The sequence below is a fragment of the Tachysurus fulvidraco genome, chromosome 11 (genome assembly GCF_022655615.1).
Source record: "Tachysurus fulvidraco isolate hzauxx_2018 chromosome 11, HZAU_PFXX_2.0, whole genome shotgun sequence".
In the NCBI taxonomy this organism is placed as follows: domain Eukaryota; kingdom Metazoa; phylum Chordata; class Actinopteri; order Siluriformes; family Bagridae; genus Tachysurus; species Tachysurus fulvidraco.
Genome location: NC_062528.1, coordinates 12,576,164 through 12,603,748, shown reverse-complemented (window position 1 = coordinate 12,603,748; position 27,585 = coordinate 12,576,164). Strand labels below are relative to the sequence as shown.

At 36.4% G+C, this 27,585-nt stretch overlaps 2 protein-coding genes across 5 annotated transcripts in view; both read left to right on the top strand.

Annotated features, from left to right (window-relative positions):
• kcnh2a (potassium voltage-gated channel, subfamily H (eag-related), member 2a) overlaps positions 1-10,905 on the top strand; it is a 14,041-nt gene extending 3,136 nt beyond the window's left edge. The window contains exons 3-15 of the mRNA XM_047820267.1: positions 1,479-1,646; positions 1,733-2,149; positions 2,375-2,586; positions 4,873-5,295; positions 5,409-5,805; positions 6,161-6,360; positions 6,558-6,810; positions 7,182-7,375; positions 7,459-7,561; positions 7,655-7,882; positions 8,036-8,219; positions 8,311-8,503; positions 9,426-10,905. Of these exons, the coding sequence (XP_047676223.1) occupies positions 1,479-1,646; positions 1,733-2,149; positions 2,375-2,586; positions 4,873-5,295; positions 5,409-5,805; positions 6,161-6,360; positions 6,558-6,810; positions 7,182-7,375; positions 7,459-7,561; positions 7,655-7,882; positions 8,036-8,219; positions 8,311-8,503; positions 9,426-9,767 (3,314 nt within the window). The 3' untranslated portion in view covers positions 9,768-10,905. The remainder of the gene's footprint in view (positions 1-1,478; positions 1,647-1,732; positions 2,150-2,374; positions 2,587-4,872; positions 5,296-5,408; positions 5,806-6,160; positions 6,361-6,557; positions 6,811-7,181; positions 7,376-7,458; positions 7,562-7,654; positions 7,883-8,035; positions 8,220-8,310; positions 8,504-9,425) is intronic.
• Positions 10,906-11,931: 1,026 nt separating this feature from the next.
• On the top strand, positions 11,932-25,731 carry map4l (microtubule associated protein 4 like). Of its 4 annotated transcripts, none has more exons than XM_047820916.1 (14): positions 11,932-12,088; positions 13,636-13,799; positions 14,400-14,474; positions 15,209-15,397; positions 16,778-17,563; positions 19,930-20,273; positions 20,510-20,656; positions 20,749-20,854; positions 21,119-21,375; positions 21,556-21,648; positions 22,066-22,147; positions 22,231-22,325; positions 22,559-22,742; positions 23,224-25,731. In XM_047820916.1, exons 2-14 carry the CDS (start codon positions 13,649-13,651, stop codon positions 23,226-23,228), a joined length of 2,514 nt encoding a protein of 837 aa, XP_047676872.1. In that variant the 5' UTR covers positions 11,932-12,088; positions 13,636-13,648; the 3' UTR covers positions 23,229-25,731. The 4 variants fall into 4 exon arrangements, with proteins under 4 accessions (XP_047676872.1, XP_047676871.1, XP_027001175.2 ...); XM_047820915.1 differs by having other exon boundaries at positions 16,763-17,563; XM_027145374.2 differs by having other exon boundaries at positions 16,760-17,563.
• The last annotated feature ends 1,854 nt before the right edge of the window (positions 25,732-27,585 follow it).

Here is a 27,585-nt window from a genome sequence, read left to right as displayed (position 1 = left end):
ATTCTATTTCTTGTGTCTTATATATTTATGTTGCAACCCTAACCATATAATGTGTAAAGAAGGAACAACAACAACAACAACAAAATGCATTGGAGAATAATCATCTAAAAGACCAAATTACTAAATCACAGCATGTTACAAATTTGGAATTTAATTATTTAAATCTTTTTCTTCTTTTTATGATTTATTGGTGTTGGCATTAACATAGCTGGCTTGGTTCTTCCAGGATCTGCACGAGTTTTGTCTGGGGACTCTGGCTGTGTTCCACTTCAAAACATATTGATGGTTAATTTTTGTTTGCCTCCAGGGTGTTGGGATAAACTATGGATCCACATCATCCAGAATGGAGCCAATACTGAAGATAAAAATAAATAAAATAATACATTTATTGAAAGAAAGCAAGAATGGCATTCCGTTAAGATTTTAAAAAGTCTGTAGCCTGAAATCAGCGCTAAGAAAAAAATATGTTTTGTGAAGTATGGGTATTCCCTGGATGATTTTGAGGCTCTATATCCCATTGGGAATTTAATTATTATATGGTGCTTATACTCTTACAAAAAGCAATGATCCTTTCTTTATTTGGCACTAACCTCTATGGTCTTTGGTGACTCTGTCCTTGGTGCTGAAGAAGCAAAAACCCCCACTGAATTAAGCCCTTGTTTGCACTAATATCCCTCGGGCACTGCAGCCTTTTAATCCCCTCTCTGATTTTTTTTCTCATATCATATGCTTTTTCAGAAGGGTCAAATAGTTATACAACAGAATCCCTTCTCATCTATATAAATGTGCTTTCTCATAGTTCCTGCCAAATGCAATGGCAAGGGAACTGGGGATAGGTGGTAATTAGTAAATGTACAGAATACTGACATGTATGTGGAAAAAAAAACTGCTTTCAGGAATCCATTGATTAAGAGGAATAGAAGAATGTGACTCTTCTCTTACCAGGGGCTTAAATGTGTACCTTGCTTCCAGGTCTATCTGTCTGCTATAATCTGAGTATGTAACTGTTAAAAATGTGTATATTGAGAAATGGGATATCAAATCATCAGAATACCAAGCTTTAGTCATTAACAGTTGCCCGTACACTTGTTGTGATCCCACATTCATGAATACAGGACAGTGAATATATTTGGTTGTGCTGCCCTCTAGTGGACTGAGCTTATTTCAGCTCTAGAATAACGTTCTCTTTGCTGACATGATGCTTTGTTGCATCTTTTGCTTATTCACCCTTACTGCTGGGTGCAGGATGGAAATACACCTTTGAGCCTATACAAGGAGATATTTAATTTGTAATTTAAATTTTGAATCCGCCTAGTGGCAAAGTACATGAAGACAACATACTGAACTCAACACAGATAGTAACAAGGGCTTCAATTCCAACCCCAGCATTGTAACTGTGGGACATCAACTTTACAATCTGCATACTGCATTTGTGTATCTATCCATGTATATTTTAACTTTTGCTTTTTTCTATACAGGAGTTTGTTTCCTATGCTTGGTGGATGTGGTTCCAGTTAAGAATGAAGATGGACTGGTCATCATGTTCATCCTGAATTTTGAGCTGGCAGATCAGCAGGACATCATTGCTAACAACTCGCCCCTAAAGGAGCACAACTACAGATTCTCAATTCCATGGCTTTCTAAAGGTTTTCACATTAGACAATACTACTTTATGATTAATCCTGTAATCAAGTATTTAATTGAATGCAAAATCTCATTCTCTCTGCCACAGCTTGCAGACACAGGTTCAGGCTGCCCCGGCCTCTGTGTAGCTCTCTAAGCAGCAGCAAGTCATCTTTGCCTGATGATGCTGAATTGGGTCAAATGCAAAAAATGCCACACATGGGCCATGAGTCAGTGGCCTTGGACAAACTATTGTCCCTGCCAGAACGTTCGGCACTAGGTCGGCTCCCATTGCTCTTGTGGGATGATGAACATCTAGAGCCTCACTGTGAGCTTCAGTCCACACCACCATCTGAAACTCCTTGCCATGACTTTTCCTCATGGCTTGACTGTCCGAAAAATTCACCCTCTAACTGCAGCATATCCCACAGTCGCTCATGTGAAAGCCTTTGTAGCACACGCCACTTGCCCTCTACCAGTGTTTGCACCATGGACAGAAAGCTTCCCATCAGACCCAACAACATGGGTGAGGATAGAGTTAGGTTCACAATTCCAACAGTGAAATTGAACAAAATAATTTTAAGAAACAAATTATTACTTGTGGTAACCATTTATGGCAATACTAGGCATAACTGTACTACTTGATCTCAATAGTAAGTATAGATAATTTTAATGTTGGTATATATATATATGTCTTTAGATAACAAAATTAGATGCATAATGCCTTACATTTAGTCTGTTGTTTGTCCAGGTACCATGCATCATAATGCCAGTCTGCCTAACTCTATATCAGATTCAGACCTGATGCGGTTCCGTGTGGTAAATACGAGTCCTATAGCATCATACAACTTAACTGACTTCAAACCAGATCCCTTGGTGACACTCTCTTCCAGTGAGATTGATATAATTGCACCATGCAAGTTGATTGATCGCACACACAATGTGACTGAGAAAGTCACTCAGGTAAGTAAAAAACATCTCAGTTGAAACTAACAAAAGTTGAAAACTTGAAGATTCTCAAATGTTGTATGGAGTATTTTATAGTCAGAAAGCAGTCCAAGTAAAGCCCTTTAATGAAAATAAGAGCCCTTATTTAGCCACAGAACCCTTAAAGTAGCATTGCAAATTGTTTCTTTTGTTATTTCCTTTGCATTATCAGTTTAGAATTATAACACAACCAGGTGAAATCAAATGTGTGCGCACCAGGTGCATTGGCCCAGCAACCTATTTTTGTCACCTCTGAGTTGCCGATATCTGTGCCAGAATGAAATTTCCTAATGTGGATAAATGGGCCTTTCTGATTGGTGTAACCCTGCATGGAAAAGAGAAGAATCCATAACCATACTCATACTAATCCTTCAATATTAAATTAATATTTTAGCAGTCTTCCCTAGAGTCTTAACCCATTTAAAGAGACTTTATCTCATCTATCACCCTTTCAATGTCATAGAAGTATGTGATTCTTAGCCAAACAGCTGTGATCCTGTTTCTATCTGCTAATGTGCATTTACTTGCCCTTCCTTTCTGTATATAATAGACATCAAAATACTTTTGCAGGAGTAAAGTGGTTCTCAGTCTGATTCAGAAGTGCTTAATGTCACCCAATTTAGACAAGTCCCATTTAATTTATAACAAAGTATGTGTGTAAATGTTGAGTAAATCAAGTCTTGCATAAGATGCAAAAATTACGTAATCTGTTAGTATTTTGGATAAACAAGCAACCATCTGGTGTTTATATTTTTAAATTCCAGAAATCCTTATTTAATTTAGGAATGAGGTATCAAAATCATTCTGACCAAAACTAGCTATATGGAAAGGGTCCTTAAAACACACAAATTTCCAGACTTTTCTGTGGTTTGAAATCAAAGTGGTTGCACAATCTACCATGCTAGAATATACTCTGAGTTCTCCTCTATATGAAATGCTTTTCCTTCACTTTCAGGCAGATTTTACATTATTTTTATTTTTACTCAAATGTTATCTCTCTGAATTCACTTACATCTGCTGACTAACTGCTGACATTGTTGTGGTGTCCTGCTTGGAATGAATCCTTTATATTTAATATTGCCAAAACCAAGCCATATGGTAAGTCCTGTACCAAGTGTGAAATGTTCAGTCTCACAGAGACCAAGCATTAGTAGGTAGTGTTACAGCCACTTTTGCTCAAACTTATCTCAATCACAATGGAACCAATAACACTAAGGAAAAACAAAAACGGAAGTATTTTATCTACTGTATCTGGTACAAACACAAATACGGAAAAAATGCTATAGTGTCACCACTTGGCCAGGCTGGGTCTTTACATAGAAGTTGACTCATGCTGTGCGGAGTACCTAAAATTATAAAAGACTGCAGCATGTTCCAAATCCTGCTAGCACAGTACTAGTATGCATCACTCCAATTTGTTTTCCTTGTTTTTCTGCAAACAATTAACACAGATTAAAAATGTTATTTAATTTTAACTTAGAAACCTTAATATGTGCCTTGATCTAAGCATTATATTTGACACTGCCTCTTCAGTACCCCTTAATCTGTAATCTGTTAGAGTAAAGGTGCAAGTGGTCTCTAAAGGCTTTATTTGACTCTGTCTCAAAGGGTTATTGTGGGAAGACATCATATTAATTAAAACTCTCGAGCTAGGATACGGACAGGCCCCCAATGTAATTACAGCTTGGTTCAAACGGGATTTGCACTGGAAAGGGAGTGTCTCTCTCTCTCTCTCTCTCTCTCTCTCTCTCTCTCTCTCTCTCTCTCTCTCTCTCTCTCTCTCTCTCTCTTTGTGTGTGTGTGTGTGTGTGTGTGTGTGTGTGTGTGTGTGTGTGTGTGTGTGTGTGTGTGTGTGTGTGTGTGTGTGTGTGTGTGTGTGTGTGTGTGTGTGTGACACAAACACAAATGCACAGCAAGAGAAATTCTTATTTCAAACTCGGTTTCTTAATGTGGCAATGGCAAGGGTCTAATTCCATGCCTTCATTGAGATTCTTGCTGAAGGTATGTATTTTATTTTAGGTATTTTAATAATTTTGGCCTAATTGTTTAGAGAAAGTCATATGATACACTGTTAAAAATATAATTGCATTAGTATTGAATCTAATGAGAATAGGTTTTCTTAGAACAAGCATAGATACTTTCTGATAGTGTTGGAGAGGAAAGTTTTAAATTATTATAATGTTTTACATAGCATTTTGCTCATTTTCACAAAAAGTGACAACGATTTTGTAATTCAATAATTATTAACATATTCCTCCTTAGGTACTGTCTCTGAGTGCTGATGTCCTCCCTGAGTACAAGCTACAGGCTCCACGCATCCACAAGTGGACCATCCTTCACTATAGTCCCTTCAAGGCTGTATGGGACTGGGTTATTCTGTTACTGGTTATCTATACGGCCATCTTCACACCATACTCAGCAGCGTTTCTGCTAAGTGATGAGGAGGAGGCTGCCAGGCAGCAATGTGGATACTCCTGCAGTCCTCTCAATGTGGTGGATCTCATTGTAGACATAATGTTTGTTATTGATATTGTCATTAACTTTCGAACAACTTACGTCAATACCAATGACGAGGTGGTCAGCCAGCCTGGCCGCATAGCTGTGCACTATTTTAAAGGTTGGTTCCTCATCGACTTGGTGGCTGCCATTCCATTTGACCTGCTTATCTACCGCTCTGGAGAGGAAGTGAGAAGACTCACTAAATCTTTGCACTCACATACCACTCACCACCTAACATGACTGCACATGAATGCAGAGATTTTTAAGCTTTGAAATTTCCATTGTTCTTTCTTTTCCAGACAACTACTCTCATTGGTCTGCTTAAAACCGCTCGGCTGCTGCGATTAGTACGTGTGGCACGTAAACTGGACAGATACTCAGAGTATGGTGCAGCAGTGCTCTTCCTTCTCATGTGCACCTTTGCATTAATCGCACACTGGCTTGCATGCATCTGGTATGCAATTGGGAACGTTGAGAGAAGTGGTTCATCACGAATCGGCTGGCTAGACTCACTCGGAGAACAACTTGGCAAGCCATATAATGACACAGTTCCAGCCTCTGGACCTACCATTAAAGACAAGTATGTCACTGCTCTTTACTTCACCTTCAGCAGTCTGACCAGTGTAGGCTTTGGGAATGTCTCACCAAACACCAACCCAGAGAAGATCTTTTCAATTTGTGTTATGCTCATTGGTGGTGAGTATTCTTTAGAATTCAAGAAACAGAATCTTATTTATACAGTATCTATATGTTTCCACTACATATTATAACTGAAATCATTTATTTATATGTTACTCTGCCTGCATAGATATTTTTGAAGTTTCTAGTACAAGTTTCAGAGAAATATTTCAGAGTATACTTGAAATTCTTAACTTTCTGACTGGTTTCTACAAAGTTCTAACTTCTAAAATGTTTCTAAATTCTTATTGCTTAAAAAGAACTTCTAGAAATTCACTGTAAAATACCATATTTGTTTTTAACTGTGGAAAGAAGGAAGGCATAGTGTTAGTTGTTGTTTTTTGTTTTGTTTATTTGCTTTCGCTTTGTACAGCACTGATGTATGCCAGTATCTTTGGGAATGTGTCAGCAATTATCCAGAGACTTTACTCTGGAACTGCTCGCTACCACACACAGATGCTACGAGTGCGAGAGTTCATTCGCTTCCACCAGATCCCCAATCCACTGAGGCAGAGACTAGAGGAGTATTTCCAACATGCTTGGTCCTACACCAATGGCATTGATATGAATGCTGTATGTCTTTTTCGCCTTATATTTAATTTTCTCATTTTTAAAAGCATCTGTTAAATGACTAAATGTGAAAAACAGCATCTGTTAAATGACTAAATGTGTTTATAGTTATAAATAAACATGGTGGTGCTAGATGTGTGGCAAATTCATTTGAAAACATAATAATGCTCACTTCTGTATCTCTCTTCTATGCTGATCAGGTGCTGAAGGGTTTTCCTGAATGCTTACAAGCAGACATATGCCTGCATCTGAACCGCACTCTGCTACAGAACTGCAAAGCTTTTAAAGGCTCCACCAAAGGATGTTTACGTGCACTAGCCATGAAATTTAAAACAACTCACGCTCCACCAGGTGACACTTTGGTCCATGCAGGCGATGTCATTTCAGCACTCTACTTTATCTCCCGAGGCTCCATTGAAATCTTGAGAAGGGATGTGGTAGTAGCCATCCTGGGTAAGGAGTTAGGGGTTTTAAATTCTTTTAAATGTTTTTACACCTTTACAATTGTGTAAACACATCTGTTTATGTCCTAGCATGAAGTTTAATAATGTGAAAAAGGCATTGTCTTGTGATCAGTATTATATAGATTCATATTACTGTAAAACATAGCATTTAGTACAAATAACACCCTATGCCTAACCCAATATATTGCATGTTTACAGAATCAGCTTCAGCTATGATATCTGCTTTTCATACTAATGCTGTGCTAGTTTAATAAGCTGTTATTTTGCATCTTTTTGGGTGCCATTGCTCGTTTAGATTGCACGTAAATCAGACATTAGTAAAATGATTTAATGTATTATTCATTTGGTGTAATCCTGTAGGAAAGAATGATATATTTGGGGAACACATTAATCTGTACACAAGGTCTGGTAAGTCATGTGCTGATGTAAGAGCACTGACCTACTGTGATCTGCACAAAATCCAGAGGGAGGATGTTCTGGAGGTTCTTGACATGTATCCAGAATTCTCAGATAACTTCTGGAGCAACCTGGAGATCACCTTCAGCCTCAGAGACGTAGGTACCTATGCTGAAAAAATAAAGAAATAATCAAAATTGAAAAAACACAATGCATTTGTTTCAAAATTGTCACTCAACAGACTACAACTATTTCTGGGTCTGTGAACAATGAAGAGTCACAAAAGGCCTACATGAAACATATGAAAAGATCAACACTTTCCTCCCATTGCAGTAATGAGAAAGGTACCATGTTACAATTAACCTATATATTTATTAGATGAAAGCAGCACTTTAGGAATTTAGAATTTAGACTTGTGTTCTATTTACTGTTATTAGCTAACACAGTGAAGACAGAGGCCAAACTCAACAGGATGTCTCATCAGCCTTTGAGAAGCAGGCAGCATGAGGAAAAAGAATGCAAAGTTTATCAGGACCTGGATTCCTCATCTTCTCCAACCAGCAGTGATGGAGAGAATGAGTCTAGACAAACCTTATTGCACAGTCACAGTCCCAGATTTCACATAAGCAAAAAAAGAGAGCAGATAAGTTTGAACAATTTCTCAGGTATGATATAAAGAAATACAACTTAAATGATGTGCTTGCTTTACTTTTTCCTCCATTTAAGTGGGTACCAAATCATGTGTAACTACTCAACTTCTTATGCTGAGTAGTGATGTGTCTGGGATTTAACACTTAAACCAGTTTTTTTTTTTTCAGGAGTCTCCAAAAGATTTAGCTTCTGGGGAGAAAGTCATGGGCATCAGTACCAGCAAGTGCCCAGCCACAGTATGACCTGTCCTCCTCCCTCATCTCCATCTATGGGTTTTTCGCACAGTGCCACCCACCGTCAAAGCAGTCAGGTGGAAAACAGACTGAAACTACTGCAGAGACAGCTTCATAGGTGACTGCCTTATTTTTTATTAGTCTCCAGCAGTTGAGGTATATTACTGATGTACATGTAGGATTTAGTTTTCTTTGTTGTTCTTCCACAGCCTAGAGTCTCGTATGTCCACAGACATTGGAACCATCATGCAGTTTCTTCAGAGACAGATGTCTCTTGTCCCACCATCTTATAGTGCTGTGACCTCCCCACCCGAATCATCTCCAAATCCACCCAAACTTGGACAAAAGCTAGTACAACCTGTCAATCCGTTAGAAACAGAGACATCAGCTCTTCACTCTCAGGTACCATCAAATCACTGAAATCATTTACTAAGATGTACATATTTGCTGAAAGATTGCTGACATTGTTTTAATAAATTGTTGTATGTAATCATCCTAAGCCAGTTTTACACTCTATTATAACAGTTATAACTTGTCATACTATACAAGATTAACCCCAAAAAAATCCCTTGAGCTTGTTCTATAATAGACTGTGCAATAACAAGGTCTTCTAACCATAAACCTGCAATTAAAGAAAATTACTGTGTTCTGCTTGTGGCATCAATCAGCACCATCTGGGCTTGTACAGAAAATGGGGTTGTGTAAATAGAAATAAGCCCTTGTTGTAATAGACACAATAAAAACATTAAAAAGCAAAAAAAGATGAGTTTATGTAATAAGATTTGTTTTTCCTAACCATTACCATGCACTGTAGCTTTGCAGCTCACTTTATGAGGAGCCATGCAAGTAGGAAGTTAATGTTCTATTAATGAATATAATAAGGTCAGTATTTAAATGATCACTTGCTCAAAAATAAATATTTAATTTTAATTTTGTGTTTCAAGTTTTGTGTCATCAAATTCTGACCTTACTCATATTAGACTTTTAATCAAAACAGATCCTCACATTGCATGAACTTCCATCTTTAGGGGCAATAGCACTAAATTATTGTGTAGTATAAACCTGACTATAAGTAGTCTAATATTGTAGCATTTTCCAAACAATGGACTGTTAGCACTGTTTTTGCAGTTGACTTTAAAAATGTTATAGTTCTACATAGTTCTATAGTTGTCTTTTATGTTTTGATGTAACCATGGCAAACTAAGACTATGCAATCATGTATGACCCTCACAAAATGTTATACATTTTACCATCTTGTATTATTTTTTACTTAATATGTGATCATGAAGATATTATCTCTACTAATTCATGTGAGCTCCTGCAGGGTAGTAAGGATTTCAAGATCCAAGATTGTCCTGAGAGTCTGCGCTTTGACCTGGATGTCCTGAATGCATGTGAAGCACAACTGACCAAATCCAGCAGTCCTGAGATTCTTAGCAATGTCACAACCACTGTTCCCGAAAGGCAAGATGTGGACATGATTGGTCCACTCTGGAATCCTAGTCCAGAAATAGGGTTCTATGAAACTATTAATCATCATCACCCTCAAATAAGGCAAGATATAATGTCTTCTGAAAGTGCAAGACGCCTTTCTTTGCAAGGTCAACGCACAACAAATAAATGCTCCTCAATTCAGCAAAGACATGCTTCTGATCCTGGATGTTAAAAAAATTGTCAAATAAAAAGTCATTAATATTCTTATTTAAGGATAAAGAAGAACTATGACGACAATATTATATGTGTGGAATATTGTATTTGAACATGCCTAGTCATTAACAAAGTGAGTATGGCAGTATGTACAGTATGCTTGCTGTACAAAATTTTTCCTAGCTTTATTTGAGTTTACTTAGGTTACAATAAAATTACTAAAAGTACATTAAACCTTTTTTTGGCAATCTACACTGCTTTACTTTTAAGTAATAGTAAAATAAAAGTGCACTGATATCTAATTAAGGCAAAATACCTTAGAGTCTATTAGATTTATTAGATTTCTCACTGAAGTCAAATACATTATACATTTACTGAGCACATCATTAGGAAACCCTGTATGCTTATACATTCATACAACTGTCTAATAATCATGGGGCAGCAGTGCACTGCATAAAATCACACTTTTGGCCTGTTAAAAGCAACCAATCATCACTTGAACTGCAACGCCTATTGTTGTTCACCATGTGCATCACTTCATGGCCACAATGTACTCATCTTCTGCTGGCTACTTCAAGCATGCTTCAACATGTCACAAAGCAAAAGTCATCACAGACTGGTTTCTTGAACGTGACAGTCCTGTTCATTGTTTCTGAATTCAAGAGAGTATCATTGGGATGTGGTACAATGGGAAATTCTCAGCATAAAAGTGCACCTGAGATTTTTGCAGGAACTTTGTGATGCAATCATATCAATATGAACATGAAAGATCTCAAAGGAATGCAACATCCTGTGGAATATAGACCGCAAAGAAATGAGCCTGTTTCAAGAGCAATGTGACACGCTAACCCAATTTTAGTTGTGATCCTAGAAGAGTTCATTGACTTGACAGCACCAGAAATAAACATTTCTGACTGAACAATGTTTCTGATGAAATCATAGCCTGCAATAAATTTAAAACAACTGAGTACAAACTCTTGAAAAGTGATAGGACCATGAGACTTTGTTCCACCCAGTTAAATATTTCATATATTTCATTGCACTTTATTGTATTTAGTATATTGTTTATTGTTGACTATTCTAAACCCAATTACCATCAATATCGTTGTATATTAATAAAATATTAATAAAAGAATATTTAATGAACATAAAAAATAAAGGAGTACAAAATAGGATATTGTATAAAAAAAAGTAAAATAGATATTAAAGGTTTTTACACATTCAATGTATTTACACTTTTTTTTTGAAGTGTAGAAAGACATTCTAGGAATAAACATATCTACTTGGGAACTACTGTATTATTTTACCACATTTGACAAGAATTTTCATTAAATAGTCAAGATGTTTGTGATGTTAATTCAGACTGAGCAGTCAGTGGTTGATGTGGCTTTGACCAAGGAGTCATCTGTACATCCCTACATAACGTTTACATCAATTTCTTTGTATAGCAGCATAAAATTCATTTCTCTGTATGTACTTAACTACGCTTTAGGGAAGCAGCTGACAGCAATATAAGGAGTTCATTTGAAATTGCTCAGATATTAATAAAACTTTGAATGCTATCCCAAATGACTCCATGAGTACTTGATATAAAACAAATACAATACATCATATGGGGGGCACGGTGGCTTAGTGGTTAGCAGTGGCCTCACAACTCCAGGGTTGGGGGTTCGATTCCCACCTCTGCCTTGTGTGTGTGGAGTTTGCATGTTCTCCCTTGGGGGTTTCCTCCGGGTACTCCGGTGTCCTCCCCCGGGCCAACTCTGGAAAATTGTCCGTAGTGTGTGATTGCGTGAGTGAATGAGAGTGTGTGTGTGCCCTGCGATATGTTGGCACTCCGTCCAGGGTGTATCCTCCTCGATGCCCGATGACGCCTGAGATAGGCACAGGCTCCACGTGACCCGAGAAGTTCGGATAAGCGGTAGAAAATGAATGAATGAATGAATGAATGAATGAATGAATGAATGAATGTGTATATGTACGTATGTATATTTGCAAGATTTGGTATATCTGTATATCCAGGAAAAAGGAACCAAATAAATCATTACTCTAGGAAAAAAAGGTACTTAGGGAAAGCTGAAGATGCTGTTAAAATTAAGAACGATGGTGTGTCTCATGTGTGCTATGTTTCATAGACGTGATTGGATGAACCTTGGAGGGGGCGGGGTTTGCGTGTGTGTGTGTGTGTGTGTGTGTGTGTGTGTGTGTGTGTGTGTGTGTGTGTGTGTGTGTGTGTGTGTGTGTGTGTGTGTGTGTGTGTGTCGTACGGATTGAGCGCAGAGGTGCACCTGACCGTGAACAGAAACAAACGCATCATTCCTGTTTTAAAACATTTCAGCGGTGAGTAAACCTTTAATACTGATATGAAGCAAAGGCAGTGTGTCTGCAGTGGAAAATAATACACCGACATGGCCAAATAATCGATGTTATGACCTGATGAAAAGGGATGAGCTTAAAATAGAAGATAATTGCGCGTAATGGAAGTATAATGCCTTAATCGATGCTCGTGCGTTTGGAGACCTTTGCATACATTGACTTTGCGGGGATTGTTGTTCTCCATGCTGTTAATACGTTATAAACGGGTTAATCATTCGGAATGTCGCATGTATAGCTTTCTCATTTCACTCAGATCATCAGTGAAGGGCAGATATTTTCTTTGGTTTGTCATGGTGACAGGATGTGGAGGATGCTCTGGACTGATGCCTGTTTGTGTTTATTGCGTTTTATGGCGCTGGAGATGTTTTAGGCCTGTTGTTGACGTCACTGACTCGCTATAGTCAGAGGATTTTGCGTGACATCAGAAGTCGAAAACTGCGCCAGAAAAAGACGCAGACATTTCGTCTGAGATTGAAAACCGAGTCTGGAATCTTAATTATTAGAACTAAGAAACATTAAGTGACAATTAGTGCTTGTTTTATGATGCGTAATTGCTGTAGTTGTGTTTTAAGCTAACGACATAAAGGTATAGAATTAAGACCAGACTGATCACGTACAGAAAGCAGTTTGGTGGAACAAAGCAATGGGATGCAGCTGTTTACAGTTTCACACAAGGTTTCATCTTTCATTAATCTGACACTAGAAGGGTCAAAGATGAATTGATTCTCCTCTAAAGCAGAATACAGCTTTTTTCTAATTGTACTAGCCCTATCACAATGATGCATTTGCATAGATAAAGCTGTTACAGTGAGACATTTCACTTTTTTATGACTATGTTATTTAAATAAAATCTAAATTTGATGTGTATGTAAATATCAGCTTCGGTTTAGTTATGCATAACCGTATTTTTTCTGAAATGTCATTTGTCTAGCTTGAAACAGATTTTTTAAATATAAAAAGTTTTAAAATAAATTCTTGTTCATTTGCTTTTTGTAACCCATGTTTAATTATAGCTTACACTTCAGTAATGGCTTTGTTTGAGCTGTAGACAAAATGGCATTAGTCTTGTATTGTTTGAGCTTATTTTGATATGGTGATATTATAATATATTGTAACAGCACTATACAGGCTTCGTTCATTCTTATAACTGCTATGGCCTTTGCAAAACTCATATCTTAGAGGACTGTACATTATTGTACTGAGAACATCCTGACAATCCCATTGAGTTGTCCTGGAGGTGTTTTGATTCATGCTGCTATTCACATGATCTACTGTAACAGACATAATCATTTTGTTTATCAAATGTCAGTTTTTAATTTTCTAACATGTCTCCAAGTATTTTATCAAGTTGCTATTGTAATATGGAACAGTATACGCATAATATAATGTTTTGCACATATTGTCCAGCCCTTACTTGCCATTTCTATCACATAAAGGACCTTGCCTGCATCAGTGGTCTTAACATTTAGATTACTACAGATGAATCTTTTGTCTGGTCTGTATATTTTCAGCCTGACCAAGACAATGGACTTTAAAGGTGACATTCATACAAATGGAGCTCATAAGTCTGGCCAGGACAATCTTTTAAAGAAAGATAATATGCCTACCCTAGAGGCAAGAAGTTTTGACAATAAAGTTGGTAACCCCATTGATAAACTTGATGGGAAAAAAGAAGGTAAGCACAAAAACCACACAGCAAAAACTTTTACAGTCATTCTAAAAGTCCTACAAAAAATAATCAAAATGTTACAAATGCCTAGTTACATGTTAGCCATATATTAGGAAAACTTCTTAAATGCATCATTGTTTTATTATGCTATTATTGACTAAATGCATTTATATTAAATATAACAATATCAATAATTAATCACATTCTTGTCTGTGTGTACTGTGTCTAGCCATAAAATCCGAGCTTGTCATATAATTTACTTACAAAAAATATTTATTAAACCATTCACTAAGAGCTAGCCCGATTCATATTCTTCATCTGTGACATACCTGACACAGACAGAATGCAGTTGAGCACTGAGATGTTCACAGCTGCTTGTATAATCATAAATATTGGCCCAGGCTCTTTTCCTGTTGTTCTGTCAGGCTGTCATGCACAGTTCATGTAGATAGCCATCAGATTGTGCCTAAAATATCAGTCTCATTCAGCTAAAGCCATGAAGCCTGATGAACAGAGATTATGTAATTCCATGACAAAAGTAAAATGTTTATATTATCATTCACTGTACTGTTTCAGACCCTAGCTTCTTTTCTGGATTTTCTGTAGGACAGATTGGGAGTCAGTGCCAAGGGTCTCTGGCAGAAAAAGGCTTTGGTCAGATCTGTAACACTGACATGTTTGGTAAGAGCAACCGCCACAAAGCATTGCAGAAAAATATTAAAAACCAGAATGAGATGCTAAAAAGCCATCATTAATTAAAGAATTAATTTCTGCAATTAGAAATCTTTGGCTTTCGTATAAAAACTTTATTGACATTGTAGTTGTCTATGAAAATGTAAATATCAGTTTACTGTAAAAAAAAAAAACAGCCTGTCCCCTCCATAAACCCCACAGCACTGTCTATTTAGCTACACTTTTATCAACACAATTTTCATTATATTTTGTAATAATGAATGATTTTGAGGCAGCACCCTACCTTCACACTATTTTGCCTGGTGTACCTGGAAAAAGATCTGCATCCATTGTGACCCTGATCGGGATGTATCAGTATTTCAAAATGAATGAGTGAATAATGATAAGTAAGAAATTTTAAGATTTTGTATATTTGTTAATATTGCTGAATCATGCTTGACATATCTGCCAAAAGATAAGAGTATATTTTAATATTATATAGTAATTAATTATATTGACTATGTGTCTTATACACATTGGTATTAGACAATTCTTTTGTCCACTGGGGAACTGTGAGTTCACATATGTAGATTCCTGTTTAAATATAACATGCTTGTAAATACCTTGTATGAAATAGACTACAGTGCCTCTTACAAAGCAGACTAGTGGTTGTATACAGAAAATAATGAATATCTGGAATTCATACTACTCATGCGGCTTATTTCTTCTGTTGTACTCTGCAGGTTTCACCCAGCAAGGAATGAATACAACTGCTAATATGAATGTGGCCCCCTTTCAGTCCACTAAACCTCCCACAATGGATGAATCTCAGAAGACATCTATCCTACATGCTAATGAACCACCAAAACCTTTCCTGGCCCCCAGTAAACCATCTGATACAAGCACTCACAATATCTTGGAAAAACCTGCAGGTAAATTATAACTTCAATTCATACTTCAAATTCATTCATAGGTCACTGTACCTTTTGAACTAACAGAGATTGTATTAACTAAAGTTTGTGGTTATTATTTCACATTAGAATGACCAGAAAAATGACTAGATTTACCCCATTAAGAACAATTTTATATTGCATTTAGATTTTCAGCATTATTTTCACTATTTTCAACCATCATTTAGTGTCCAAAATTGTTCTTAATTGTTTTATGAGCTTTGAATTTTCCACAATTATAAAAAACACAATTATATAAAACACATAATAAAAAATAAGATATTAAAAAACAACAAACAAATAATGACGAGCAGTCTGATGAAAATGTATAACTGCCTTATATAGACTGTATTTATAACTTTTTCTGTAATATTCTGTATTTACTTTAAAGTAAATATTTTTTTGTTGTGTGAGCTGATACATGTATTCCTGATTATTCCCACAATAAATCTGCAAACAGATTTATCAGCTGGGTGTCTGAAGCAAAATGTGCACAGTCACAATGCAATTAATTAATTCTGCACTCATAATGGGTTTTAACAAACCTGAAAGTCACTTCAAGGATGGTGAATGTATATGCAAATTAATCCCACAAACAGGCAAATGTTAAATTTACAGAATCCTGTTTTTGACTGTTGAAGACCAAATTATTCCATTCACTAAGCATTAAGTACGAAAACACTGAGTTGCAACAGAAAAATCTTCACAAATTGTCAAGAGCTGATGAGTTGAAATCCTGACATACCCATCTTCTGCTGGGAGCCAAGAGAGCAAATTGGCTATTGTCTCTAGGTGAGCAGGACTTCACACCGTCTCTACCTGGTCAATCACAGTGACACTTGCCAAACATGGTCCATAGGTAACCAAGCAATCAAATGTGTTCTCAAAAACGATGGCCTAATTTTGCTGAAGTAAAGTTTGTTGTATGTTATATTCACTGAACATGTAGATCACTGATGACATTTCCACAGAGCCTTTGAACACATTTTCACCTCACATTTTTCTTACATGTCTCATGAACTTTATTTACCTAGATACTAACATACAGTACAGCTTTGTTGCTGAAATTTAAACATCACTTTTGATTGTACATTTCTAATCAGCTGATATATTGAAAAACATATTTGACAGCTTTAACTTGTATATGTTAAGATATAACTGCAAATTGCTGACTTTTCTTCCATTTAGTGACAAATGTTGGATGGAGGTGCCATTTATTTTGTATTGTTAGGATCCTGTGGTGCATGGGTTATGTATTGGTCATACGCTTTGATTCCAACTGTTCACAAATTATTTGCATGTTAAAAAAAAATGACAATTCCTCTTCCTCTTTGTAAAATCAAGAAGTATGCTCTTGGACAGGTCAGGCAATGCACACCCATTCTCTCAACAAGGCAGAGCAGAGTCCCTCAGAACATTTGGGTTACCAAGGGTTTCTGCATAAAGATGCCACATCAGATGAAGGGCCCAATGAGGCTATACAGCAGAAGAGGAAAAAAAGTGAAACTAGTGAAGAGGCATGTGGTCTCCTGGAAAGCCTCAGGTCTCCTGAGAAAACCAAATCAAAAAGCTCTAGCCAAGAAGAATGTTCACCCCCTGGTAATGGTGAGACCTGGAAGAGTGAAATTCGAGAGTGGGGTGGTGGACGGATCCAGGCAAAGAAAAGTAAGAGCAGAATGAAGCTCCCTGATGAGTGGGCCAATTTACAAAATACAGGGAGCCCCTCGCTTCATCCTGACCCAAATACAGCAAAGGACATAAACAGGGAAATGCTTGTTCCTGACATGTATGAGGCCAAAGACCCTCCTAGTACTTTTGTTGAAGAAGAAAGTTTATTACCTTCTTTCACAACTGCACTTCAGTCGGCCATCCCAGCAACAATAAGTCAGGGGAATGACAACTTACTTTCTGACAACCATGGTCTATCCCAGAGCAATCAAGTGTTGGCCCCGAATTTCACGTCTGGCTTTGAAACTACTGTACATGCCATCTCTAGCCCACATGCAGACTCCAAAACATTCAAGAACAACTCATCTGTAAGTGATCCCTCCCCACCAGACACTTCCAGCACTGTAGTAAGCCAAAATCCTGCAGATCCTGCTCCCCAAACAAAGCATCAGGAACCACCACTGGCAAAGTCCCACCAAGGTTGGTGAAGAATATATGAAGATGATTTCCTTAGTGCATGGCTCAATGAAGTGGGCCCTCTTCTGTTTAAGTAGTGGCTCTAGCTGTTAGGAATACAAAAGATATTCAAGTAACAAATTGTAAATCTTATCCATGAAAGTTGGATTAAAGTTGAATTGCAACAAAACCTCCAGTATTAAATTAACCCTGTAAACTTCCAAAACTAGTTTCAGCTTGGTTAGATATTCCCCATTCTATCCAACTGCATACATTCCTATTTAATGTTACTGCAAATTAATATGCTTTAAAATAACTTCCTGCATAATAAGTCGAGTTTAATCTCATAGTTGATTTAGATCCAGATATCACTTTTGGGATTAATTAAATACTGGGGACTTATCTTTTTTTTTTTTTGGATAGAACTCCCTGCTAACATCAATAAACAATCATCTCCCCTAAAGCACCAAGTCAGTTTTTCTTGTCAAGTATTATTGGGAGTTCAGCCTCTATTCTTCTGTACTAGTTTTACTATGAGGACACAGTTTAGGCCGGGATCTCAACTAATCACTTATCACACAGTCAACAGTGATACATATCTTATTCAAACACTTCTTCTTTTACGGGGAATATGTAGTTGAAGTCAGTAGAAGTCACTAGGTATCCAAATGGGACAGTGGTGGCTTGAGTGGTTATAGCTCTGGGTTATTGTTTGGTGGATCGGAGATCAAGCCAAAGCAGCATTCACTACCAAGCTGCCACTGTTGGGCCCTTGAGCAAGGCCCTTAACCCTCACCACTTCAGGCGTGCTGTATCATGGCTGACCCTGTGCTCTGATCTTCCAAAGTTGGGATATGTGAAGAAAGAATTTTACTGTGCTGTAATGTATATGTGACAAATAAAGGCTTCTATTCTTCAGGTGTATTATTTAATACATGGCTACCTCGACTACTCAATATTCACCTCATCCACATCTACAATGTCAAATGCAAAAATGTCAGAGGGCAGTAAAAGACACATTTGCAAAACATTTTAAAAACACATTTAGTATTAGCTTCCTTCTGTATATGTGACCTTGACTAACTATCAAGTATCAAGGCAAAAATATTCTTTGTAGTCAGGTTCAAATGTAGTGCTGTGTTCTGACCGTATTAAAATGAATCCCCTGGTTGAGCAGAGCTAGAGTTTTTGTCATGGGAAAGAATTAGAGGAAATACAAGACTGTACAATATTTGGACGTTAGCATTTCTAAGTCTAGCTGAAATTACATGCTATTTCAGGAAACTATATGGAAAAATTAACATCATTACAATGTAGAAAATCAAATGGAATGTTCATGTGTAAATGACAAGACTAACATCCAGTGACTAACTTCCAGGAGAGGTGATTTTTACATGTGAGATCAAACAAAGAAAAATGATACAACTACTACATTTGATAAAATAAAGTCTTCTGAAAGTCTTTCTCAAACAGACTCTGGAGCTCTGAATTTAATTAAACATGAACTAAAAGGCTGAACTCCCTGTGATGCATCAGGGAAAAGGACAGTGCTGCATGAGAGCTATTTGAGTTCAGTGACCAAAGTGTGAACGTTATTTTATACAGAAAATATTTCTGGGTAAATTTGTGACTGGTAATCCTCATTTCTGATTTTTGCTGCATGTAATGAAATGCCAGTATTGTCATAACACAGACTGCAGTTCATTGCACCATATAAGCCATTCCTCTGGATAACAGCAAACTCTTTTTCTTGCAGCTTTTCCTAAAGTGTGTTATTTATTTTGTGTGGCTCGCATGAGCTGTATAATTTTGTTTATTTTAATTTGTGCTATTCCTAATGAGGACTGTATTGCTTTATCAAACACAAAATGTTAACAGATCCATCTGTTAATAATGATATCTTGTTTTCTCTTTTCTCTCTCTTCATGGATTAAATGGTTTGATGAATGCTTCATGAAAACAGGTAAGACATCATATGTTACCTGTAAATTATGAATATGAATGGCTGAATTAGTGAGAGTGCAAGATTTATGTAATTATTGCCACCAATTCATTTGCTCTTGTTTTTGGAGCCCTTAAATTGATTTATTATGTCATTGTATTATGCTGCTCAAAGAGTACAACAGACCCAGGGTATAAGCACATTTGAGATTTGGCATAGTAGTCAGTAGAAAGCGACATCACATAAATATGGGGCACATAAATAAATGTGGGACAACAGGGCTCAGGTGTTCCATGTAATTTATTGCCCCTCTAGCTCATCCCCAAACATCCAACGTAGAGCCTTGACAAATCAGGCTAAAACTTCTGCTATACTGTACTGTACAACATGTAAGCTAGTAAATACATTTAGATGACATTTTATGAACACGTTCTTTGCCTTTTTAAAGTGAAAGAAGAAAACATTGCTAAAGAGAAGACAGAGAAAATTGATGCTTCGTCTAAGACCCTTGTAAAAGTAGACAAGCTTGAAAACACAGAAAAGACTGACATCAAGAACGTGGACAATAGACAGGTAGACAAACAGGACTCTCAAACTGAGAAGAATGGAAAAGATAAGAAAAAGGGTGATATTGAAGAGACAAAAAAGGAAGTAAAGGAAGAGAAGAAGAATGGCAGTGAAAAAGTGGATAAGACAGTCAAGAATGAGAAGAATGTGAAGGCTGCCAAAGAGACCAGCAAACCCACTGCAGCAAATGAAACTAAAGATTTGATCAGTCCAGATAAAGTCAAGGTATGTCTGAAAGAAAGACATTAACCTTTACATCATTGTGTGGTTGTGTTCAATGTTTGATATGACAATTTAGTATTATTTTTACGTAAGAAAAAAGCTTTAAAAAATAAAAATATATATTAATATAATAATTACATTAATATATTTAGCATATATATATATATGCTAAATATATTAAGAGATGTTAAGAGGTTTGATATTTAGATACTCTTTTTATTCACAATGTTTACATGCAGTCAAATAAACAAAATTCAGCAAAACCAAACTCACATTCCACTGGAGAAAATTCCGGTTCAGCAAATAAAAAAGGCCCTGTGGCTAAAAAAACATCTCCAACTGGCACCAAGAAGCCTGCTGGCATCCCTTCTACCTTTGAGGCAAAGGTGAGAAAACATTTTCTCTTTTAATGTTGGTTTTGAATTACATGGTTAAAAGAAACATGCTCAGCTTCCAAGGTATATATTTTTTAATTCAGACACCTGAGAACAGTACACTGACCCAGAGGAAGCCTCCAGTTCCAAAGTTTAATGGGGCATCAGCTCCAAAAGCTTCTTCTGGCACCAAGACCAGTAGCTCCTCAGGTACAATTTAGCAAAAAAAAAAACAACAACTATGACTTAAACTATGACTTAATTAACGAATAAGATAATTTAATAATAGGGTTAATTTGGGGATAATATCTAGTTTCTATAATTAAACTAGAATGTTATATTTTATTATATATTAGAAATATAGTATTGACGAGGTTCAGAAACCTAATAGCCTCGTTAGTAGTTCTATGATAAGAGAAATTGGTATATGCTTTTAAATAATCTTTGGGGGTTTTTTCCACCAATCATCTAAAGTTAAACCCCTAAAGAAGACTCCTACAAATGCATCCAGTGCACCAGCAACACAAGCTAAGGATGGGACTTCAGCCTCTCGGGCCTCCCGTATCACCAAACCTCCTGTGCCCAAGCAAGTACCCCTGCAAAAGAAGCCCCCAGTTCCACGAGCACCACGCAGTGCTCGGATTCCTACCACACCCCTGCCTGATCTAAAGAATGTGTCCTCAAAGATTGGCTCCACAGACAACATGAAGTACCAGCCTGGTGGAGGCAAGGTACAGTGTTCTAGGGGAAGGATACTGAACTGTTTTACTTTCTGTATGACTGTTGAATCTATCTATCTATCTATCTATCTATCTATCTATCTATCTATCTATCTATCTATCTATCTATCTATCTATCTATCTATCTATCTATCTATCTATCTATCTATCTAAATATATCTGTTTGTAAAGGTTCAACTAGTACACAAGAAAATGGACTTCAGCCACATTACCTCCCGCTGTGGATCCAGAGACAACATCAAGCATGTCCCCGGAGGAGGAAACGTAAGTTTTTATATCCCATTAGTTTTATTCGACAGAACCATATCATGCTACATAATATAATGTACATAATAGTTCATGTTCAGTAGGAACATAATAGTCCAATAGGAACAAAATAATTTTCAACTATACTGACTATAGTAATAATATACTGAACAGGTTATATAAAACAAACCTTCTCAAACCTTTTTTTTATTATTAAATATGACATTAGAATATCCTCAAGAAAGAAAAAAGAAGACTTTTAAGATCTCTTTGGGCTAATATTTTCATGCTCTTTCATACCAATTACAATTAATTATCTATGACCGATTATATAGAGGTCAGTTTTCCCATTTGTAATATTGAGGTAAAGGGAGTTCTGGGGGATTCTGTTTTATGACAGAGAACTAAATGGTTTCTTACTGTAATAATTTTCAGGTTCAGATTCTGAATAAAAAAGTTGATTTAAGCAAAGTCACCCAAAAATATGGCTCCAAGGACAACATTAACCACAAGCCAGGTAAATGACTGATTTTAATGATGAATAACTGTTCTGGATGAATATATGTATTATTTGTTCCCCTAACCACTTGTCCATAATAGGTGGTTGTAATGTAAAGACTGAGTCTGAGAAGAGCAAGTCCAAAACAGGATCAATGGACAATGTTGGACAAGAGCTAGGTGGTGACCACGCTGAGGTAATGAAAGTCAGATAGATTAGAAAGTCACTAGATAGCAATGATAACAGTCTATCACCTGCAGTGTTTTTACTGAAATTTTCATTTTAATGGATATTAACTGTTTACAGATTCTTTTAATCAAGTAACTTTTGAATGTCGCTCCGGATAAACACGTCTGCCAAATGCTGTAAATGTAAATCTGAAAGACATAAAAAAAAGGTATGTAGTTACTTAGTTTACACTGTTTCCAGGTGGTAAAGGTTCAACAGAAATCTGAAGGAAGCCCCCCTGCTCCTGAAAACCCACCAATTCAGACTAATGAAGGGATGAAAGAGAAGGGTCTAAAAGAGAGCTCTCCTGTACCCCCAGCTGCACCCTGTGAAGGACAGGGACTCTTGAATTCTCAAAGTCAAGCCAAACACATCCCTGCCATAAGTAAGTACATACTAGCTCATTTGGTTGTGCTGTGAAATGACATCATTCATGTGTACACCACTTCATCTCAAAACATTTTTAATGAAGGTATATAAGTAACTAACAAGGGTCCAAGCACAGTGCTTGGTTTGTTAAGATTTTTTTTATTATTCTGATTTACCAGCCTGATAGGCAGCTATACCTATTCCTGTAAAATAATGAAAAAAAAAAATTAAGTAAACTGTCAGTTTTAACAACATGCCAAAAAGGTTTACTAGCAGTGAATTTGTGTAAATAGTTTTTTGACTAAACACAATTACATATATAAAATGGATTGTTCTAACCATGACATTTTCCCACAAGAAAACTATCAAGACATAGTAATGCTATTATATTCACAATATTCTTTGAAGTATGTCTCACATTTCAATTTTATTTATATGTTAATTTGTATGAACAAGACCAACAATTAACGACCCTCATGTAATTATTTTCTCTTCAGACTGAATCCTACAGGCTGAGCTTCCAAGCGGAGCTTACACAAAACCGTGGCACCAGTATCATCTCCTGGTCCCTTCCTGAGTGGCAGCCACCTTTCACCCACAATGAATTCGCAGTGTTTCTCTGAGGTCTAGTCTCCTTCCTCTTAACCTAGCCTGTTGCATATAGTAGCCTGGGAATGGGCTTGAAACCAGCACACTAGTGCAACAAAAGCCGAACCTTTTAACACATCACCTATATATCACCTTTCTCTCTCACCATTATCATCTACTTCTCTGTTTCCTCAGATACATACAGATTTCATCTCAATTCAAGGCTTCGGCAGGGTTTCAGAGCTAGCTTGGTTTCAGTGTACAGTGCTGGATGGAAGCCATATTAGCCTCATACTGCTAACTACACAGAAACATGCTTACTTCTTCTTTTCTTCAAAAAGGGTCAAAATAATCAAAGATTATGGTATCAAGTGGAGGAATCTTAAAATAGAAATGATGCCTTGCCCAAAATTTAATTTAATTTAGCAAAAATAATGATGCCAAAATATATGAAATCGCCTATGAATGTGCATCTACCAGACTAAAATGAGCTAAACCAGACTAAGATTTCCAGAATATTAATAAATTATATTAATACCCCAGGTTTAGAGTGAGCCAGTATTTTCTATGGCTGCCCATTGCCCAATGTAAACTCCCATGCAGTCACTAAGGAGCCTGTATTGTACCTAAGTATGCCAAAGTAAATGTTTGCCCCATCCAAAATGAGGAAATCATACCACTCAAATTTTAGACCAGTGAGACAGGTGCACTTTTACTGTGTTTACATTATTTTAATAACGATCCATAATTTTATGCCAACATTTTTGGAAACGTAGTATACAGGATTTCTAAACAGAAAGACAGTGCAGTACACTGAAATAATAAATTCACATACAGCAGGCAAATACTTTAATATTGCTCAATGACAATACAAAATCAGTACTTCCCCTGTTGAGGTCAAAGATCCACATTAATTTAAGCTCAAAATCTGTATTTGAATATATTTCATTTTCATATCAAAAGCCTAACATTTTACCCAGTGTAGTTAAAAGAATCATGACCTTATAGAGTCAAAGTCATGAACTCTTCAGTGAAAGTCCTTTCCTTAGGACACAATATGCTATGAAGCACAATATGGAGTTATGAAATGACAGACATTTGGGAGAAAGTCCATGGCCGACATGTTACCATCGTCAGACAATATTTCTGTGCTAACCCCCTTTCTCCTAACCACTTTTCAGCAACCCCCTACACAAAAGGGGCCTAGCAATCTAGAGCAAAGCAGAATAGCAGGTTCTCAAAGTTCTCTGCACTCGCAAAATTAAACATGTGATTAAAAATCTCTTTCTTCACAATGTGTAATATACTTTATCTGGATACAGTGTAAACATCTAACGAAATAAATCAGTCCAGTAAATGTGAATTCTGCGTGAATGTTCAGGCCTTGCACTAAGGATTCACAATAAAAATATGTGTATTATTTAATGTTTGTGCGAAAGCCTGTGGATATAATTAGCAACATTAATATTCAGTACCAAGTGTACATGCCTTTGTGCCTAGTGTGTGTGCACAGTGTGTGAACAGTGTGCAGTGGTCACATGTATTCATGCATGCAGCCATGCTATCTTACTTTTTGAATGATCTCATGCATAATGTCTTGTAAAAGAGGTTATATAATAGCTGCACCTCAACAACACATACACACAAAGCAATTGGTATATAGTTCCACTGACTGGCAAAATACAATGAAAAGGGTTTACTGTATGTACTTTACACTGTTTTTCGTATTAATGAAACTGAATACTTGTGCAACTTTTCTGTGTGTTTTTGGGTAAATGGACGCATCACCACTATAAGGCTGCCGAAAACGCAAGGCAGTGTATTGCTTTGAATATGTTTAGTAGATACGACAAGACAATCCATTTTTTGGTATTTTGTAATGTGTTTTGTAGATCAGCATGCTTAGCAAACGTAAAAGAGCAATAATTTGTGTGCTTTAAAATGAATATTTATCATAATTTATTCGCCTCTTACTTTAATATCATACATTCAATACAAAAACACTAACTCTCCATATGTTTAAAATAACCGCTTTTAAGCAGCACAACTCGAGAATAACATACACGTCCTGCTCTCTTCCTAAATACTGTTATTTTGTTTTCAGACAATTTAAGTGCTATTGCTTTGCTTATTCAGTCCTGAAAGCACAAAAAACATAGTGAGGCACAGTATTAAGACAGTGATGAGTTAAACATTACTTCATAAATATTCTGTGTAAACTTTGATCATTAAGTTATATTTGAATCTGTTACACCTGAGCTTTGCTTTAGTATAAGAAATCAGGCATGATCAGTGTAAATGTTTGATGCATTTTGATATATTTCCTGTCATTTTTGTTTAATCTCCTCTTCAACTGACTGAGTTTACTTTATTTAGTTGGGCGTAGTTTTTCTTTTCACCTACAATAATCGAACAAACCCACAAATTCCCTTTGAGATCGAGGTCACAAGCCGTCAGTTTGTGACATGTGAGTATCACTGGTTATGGATGGACATGTGCCCATAATTGGGATCCTTTTTCATACTGTCCCGTGCTATTGGTAATTGAGATACATTTTTCCCCAACCTGAGTGTAATGCTGTTCATTTGTGGCAGGTGATTCTGACAAATAGGATATAGCTATAAGGACCAAGCATTTTTCAGTATAGCACAGCACCAGTTCCAGTTTCTGCACCCCTTGCCTACAAGTTGTGCATGCTGGGGTTTCTTTTGTTGAATGAATTGTATTGTGTTTAGTAACTGATCATTTTAGTGTTCCAACAAAGATGTCAAAAGAAAATTTTGTGTGTACAGCAGAATATGCAGCAGAATATGCTCAAGGCATAGAGATCACTGACTATTTAAAATATAATTCAGTGGAGGGAAGGTGCACTTCTGAAATAGATAACCTTAAATATTATACAGCAATAATAATAATGATACATGATTTTGTCCCAATTTGGTATGTAATTAAATCGTTCACTATATGATCAAATACAGACTGACTTACACATGCATGATAAGGGTTACAGTATATTCCTCTTTTAATATCCACTCACCTGTTTAATGGGAAACATATTAGGACTTATGACAGGAAGATGTGTCCTTGAGTGTCCTTTACAAAGCAGATGGAGAAATAGAGTAAAACTCATCTTCAAGCCCAAGAAATTTGGTTGCCATCACCTGATGCTTCTGATGCATAGAGTTTAAAGGTATCAGTCAGTCATTGTTGTCTGTGATATAAAACCATGTGTCTCACAGTGGTTTAAGTATAAAACAGTGGCATTAGGCAGCTCCAGTATGTGTATGGGCTCAGTGTGTTTACTCACTAGTTAACTCTCAATTTAGAATGAGCTTTAGACATAAGTCTTGTGCTGGGTGTATTGATTTGACTATTAAATGTGTACTCTTTGTTGTGGTTGTCAACTATTGATGTGAAAGTTAATCATTAAAAATGGCTAGCTAAAAAAAAAAAAGTGTCCAATTATTTGTGTATGGTGTCAACCTTCACACTACAGGTGAAAATTTAAAGCATACATATGATATATCATTTAGTTTTGAAAACAAAACATTGTTCAAATATATTTCCTTTTATCACACTCCAATACACAGCTATCTCCTTTGCATGGAAATTAAGCAATGAGCTATTTACCTGAGCAGCAGGCTGATAAGGCAAGCATTTTGAATTTGATTGATGGTCTTGGAACAGAATAAGTTTCTCAAATTAATCTTGTTTATGTCTAAATAAGGTGAAATGGCTAATCACTGCTATCCATTTTCTGAGACCCCATCATTCTGGATTAAATCATATTTTGTACATAAATATTTCTAAGAATCTTTAAAGTTTACAGGCCTATATGTTATACCACACCTATATGGTATTCAACCTTAAGTGGTTTAAAATTAGTACATGATTTACAGTAGTCACTGTTTCTATCGAGGATTCTCAAATGTTTTACCAGAGAATTTACAGCACATATTTGTTTTACTGTATGAACTACTCCAACCACTTTAATCTAATGCTCATTATTCCTCTGAGCTAGCATTTTTATTTGTAAAATTTATGTCTAAATACAACAGAATTCATTATTTTTAATTTGCCATTATTTATAAATCAAAGATCCTGTACCTGGGGGTTTCTGGACCCCACTTAAAGAACCATTGTTTTACAATGTTTTCTGTGTCAGTCAACAAAGTGCAGCTAAACATTCAGATGTATTCCAGTTCCTGCATTATGGAAAGAAAGAAAGAGGAAAAAACAAAATTGACAAGTAAAATATATACAAATAAGCA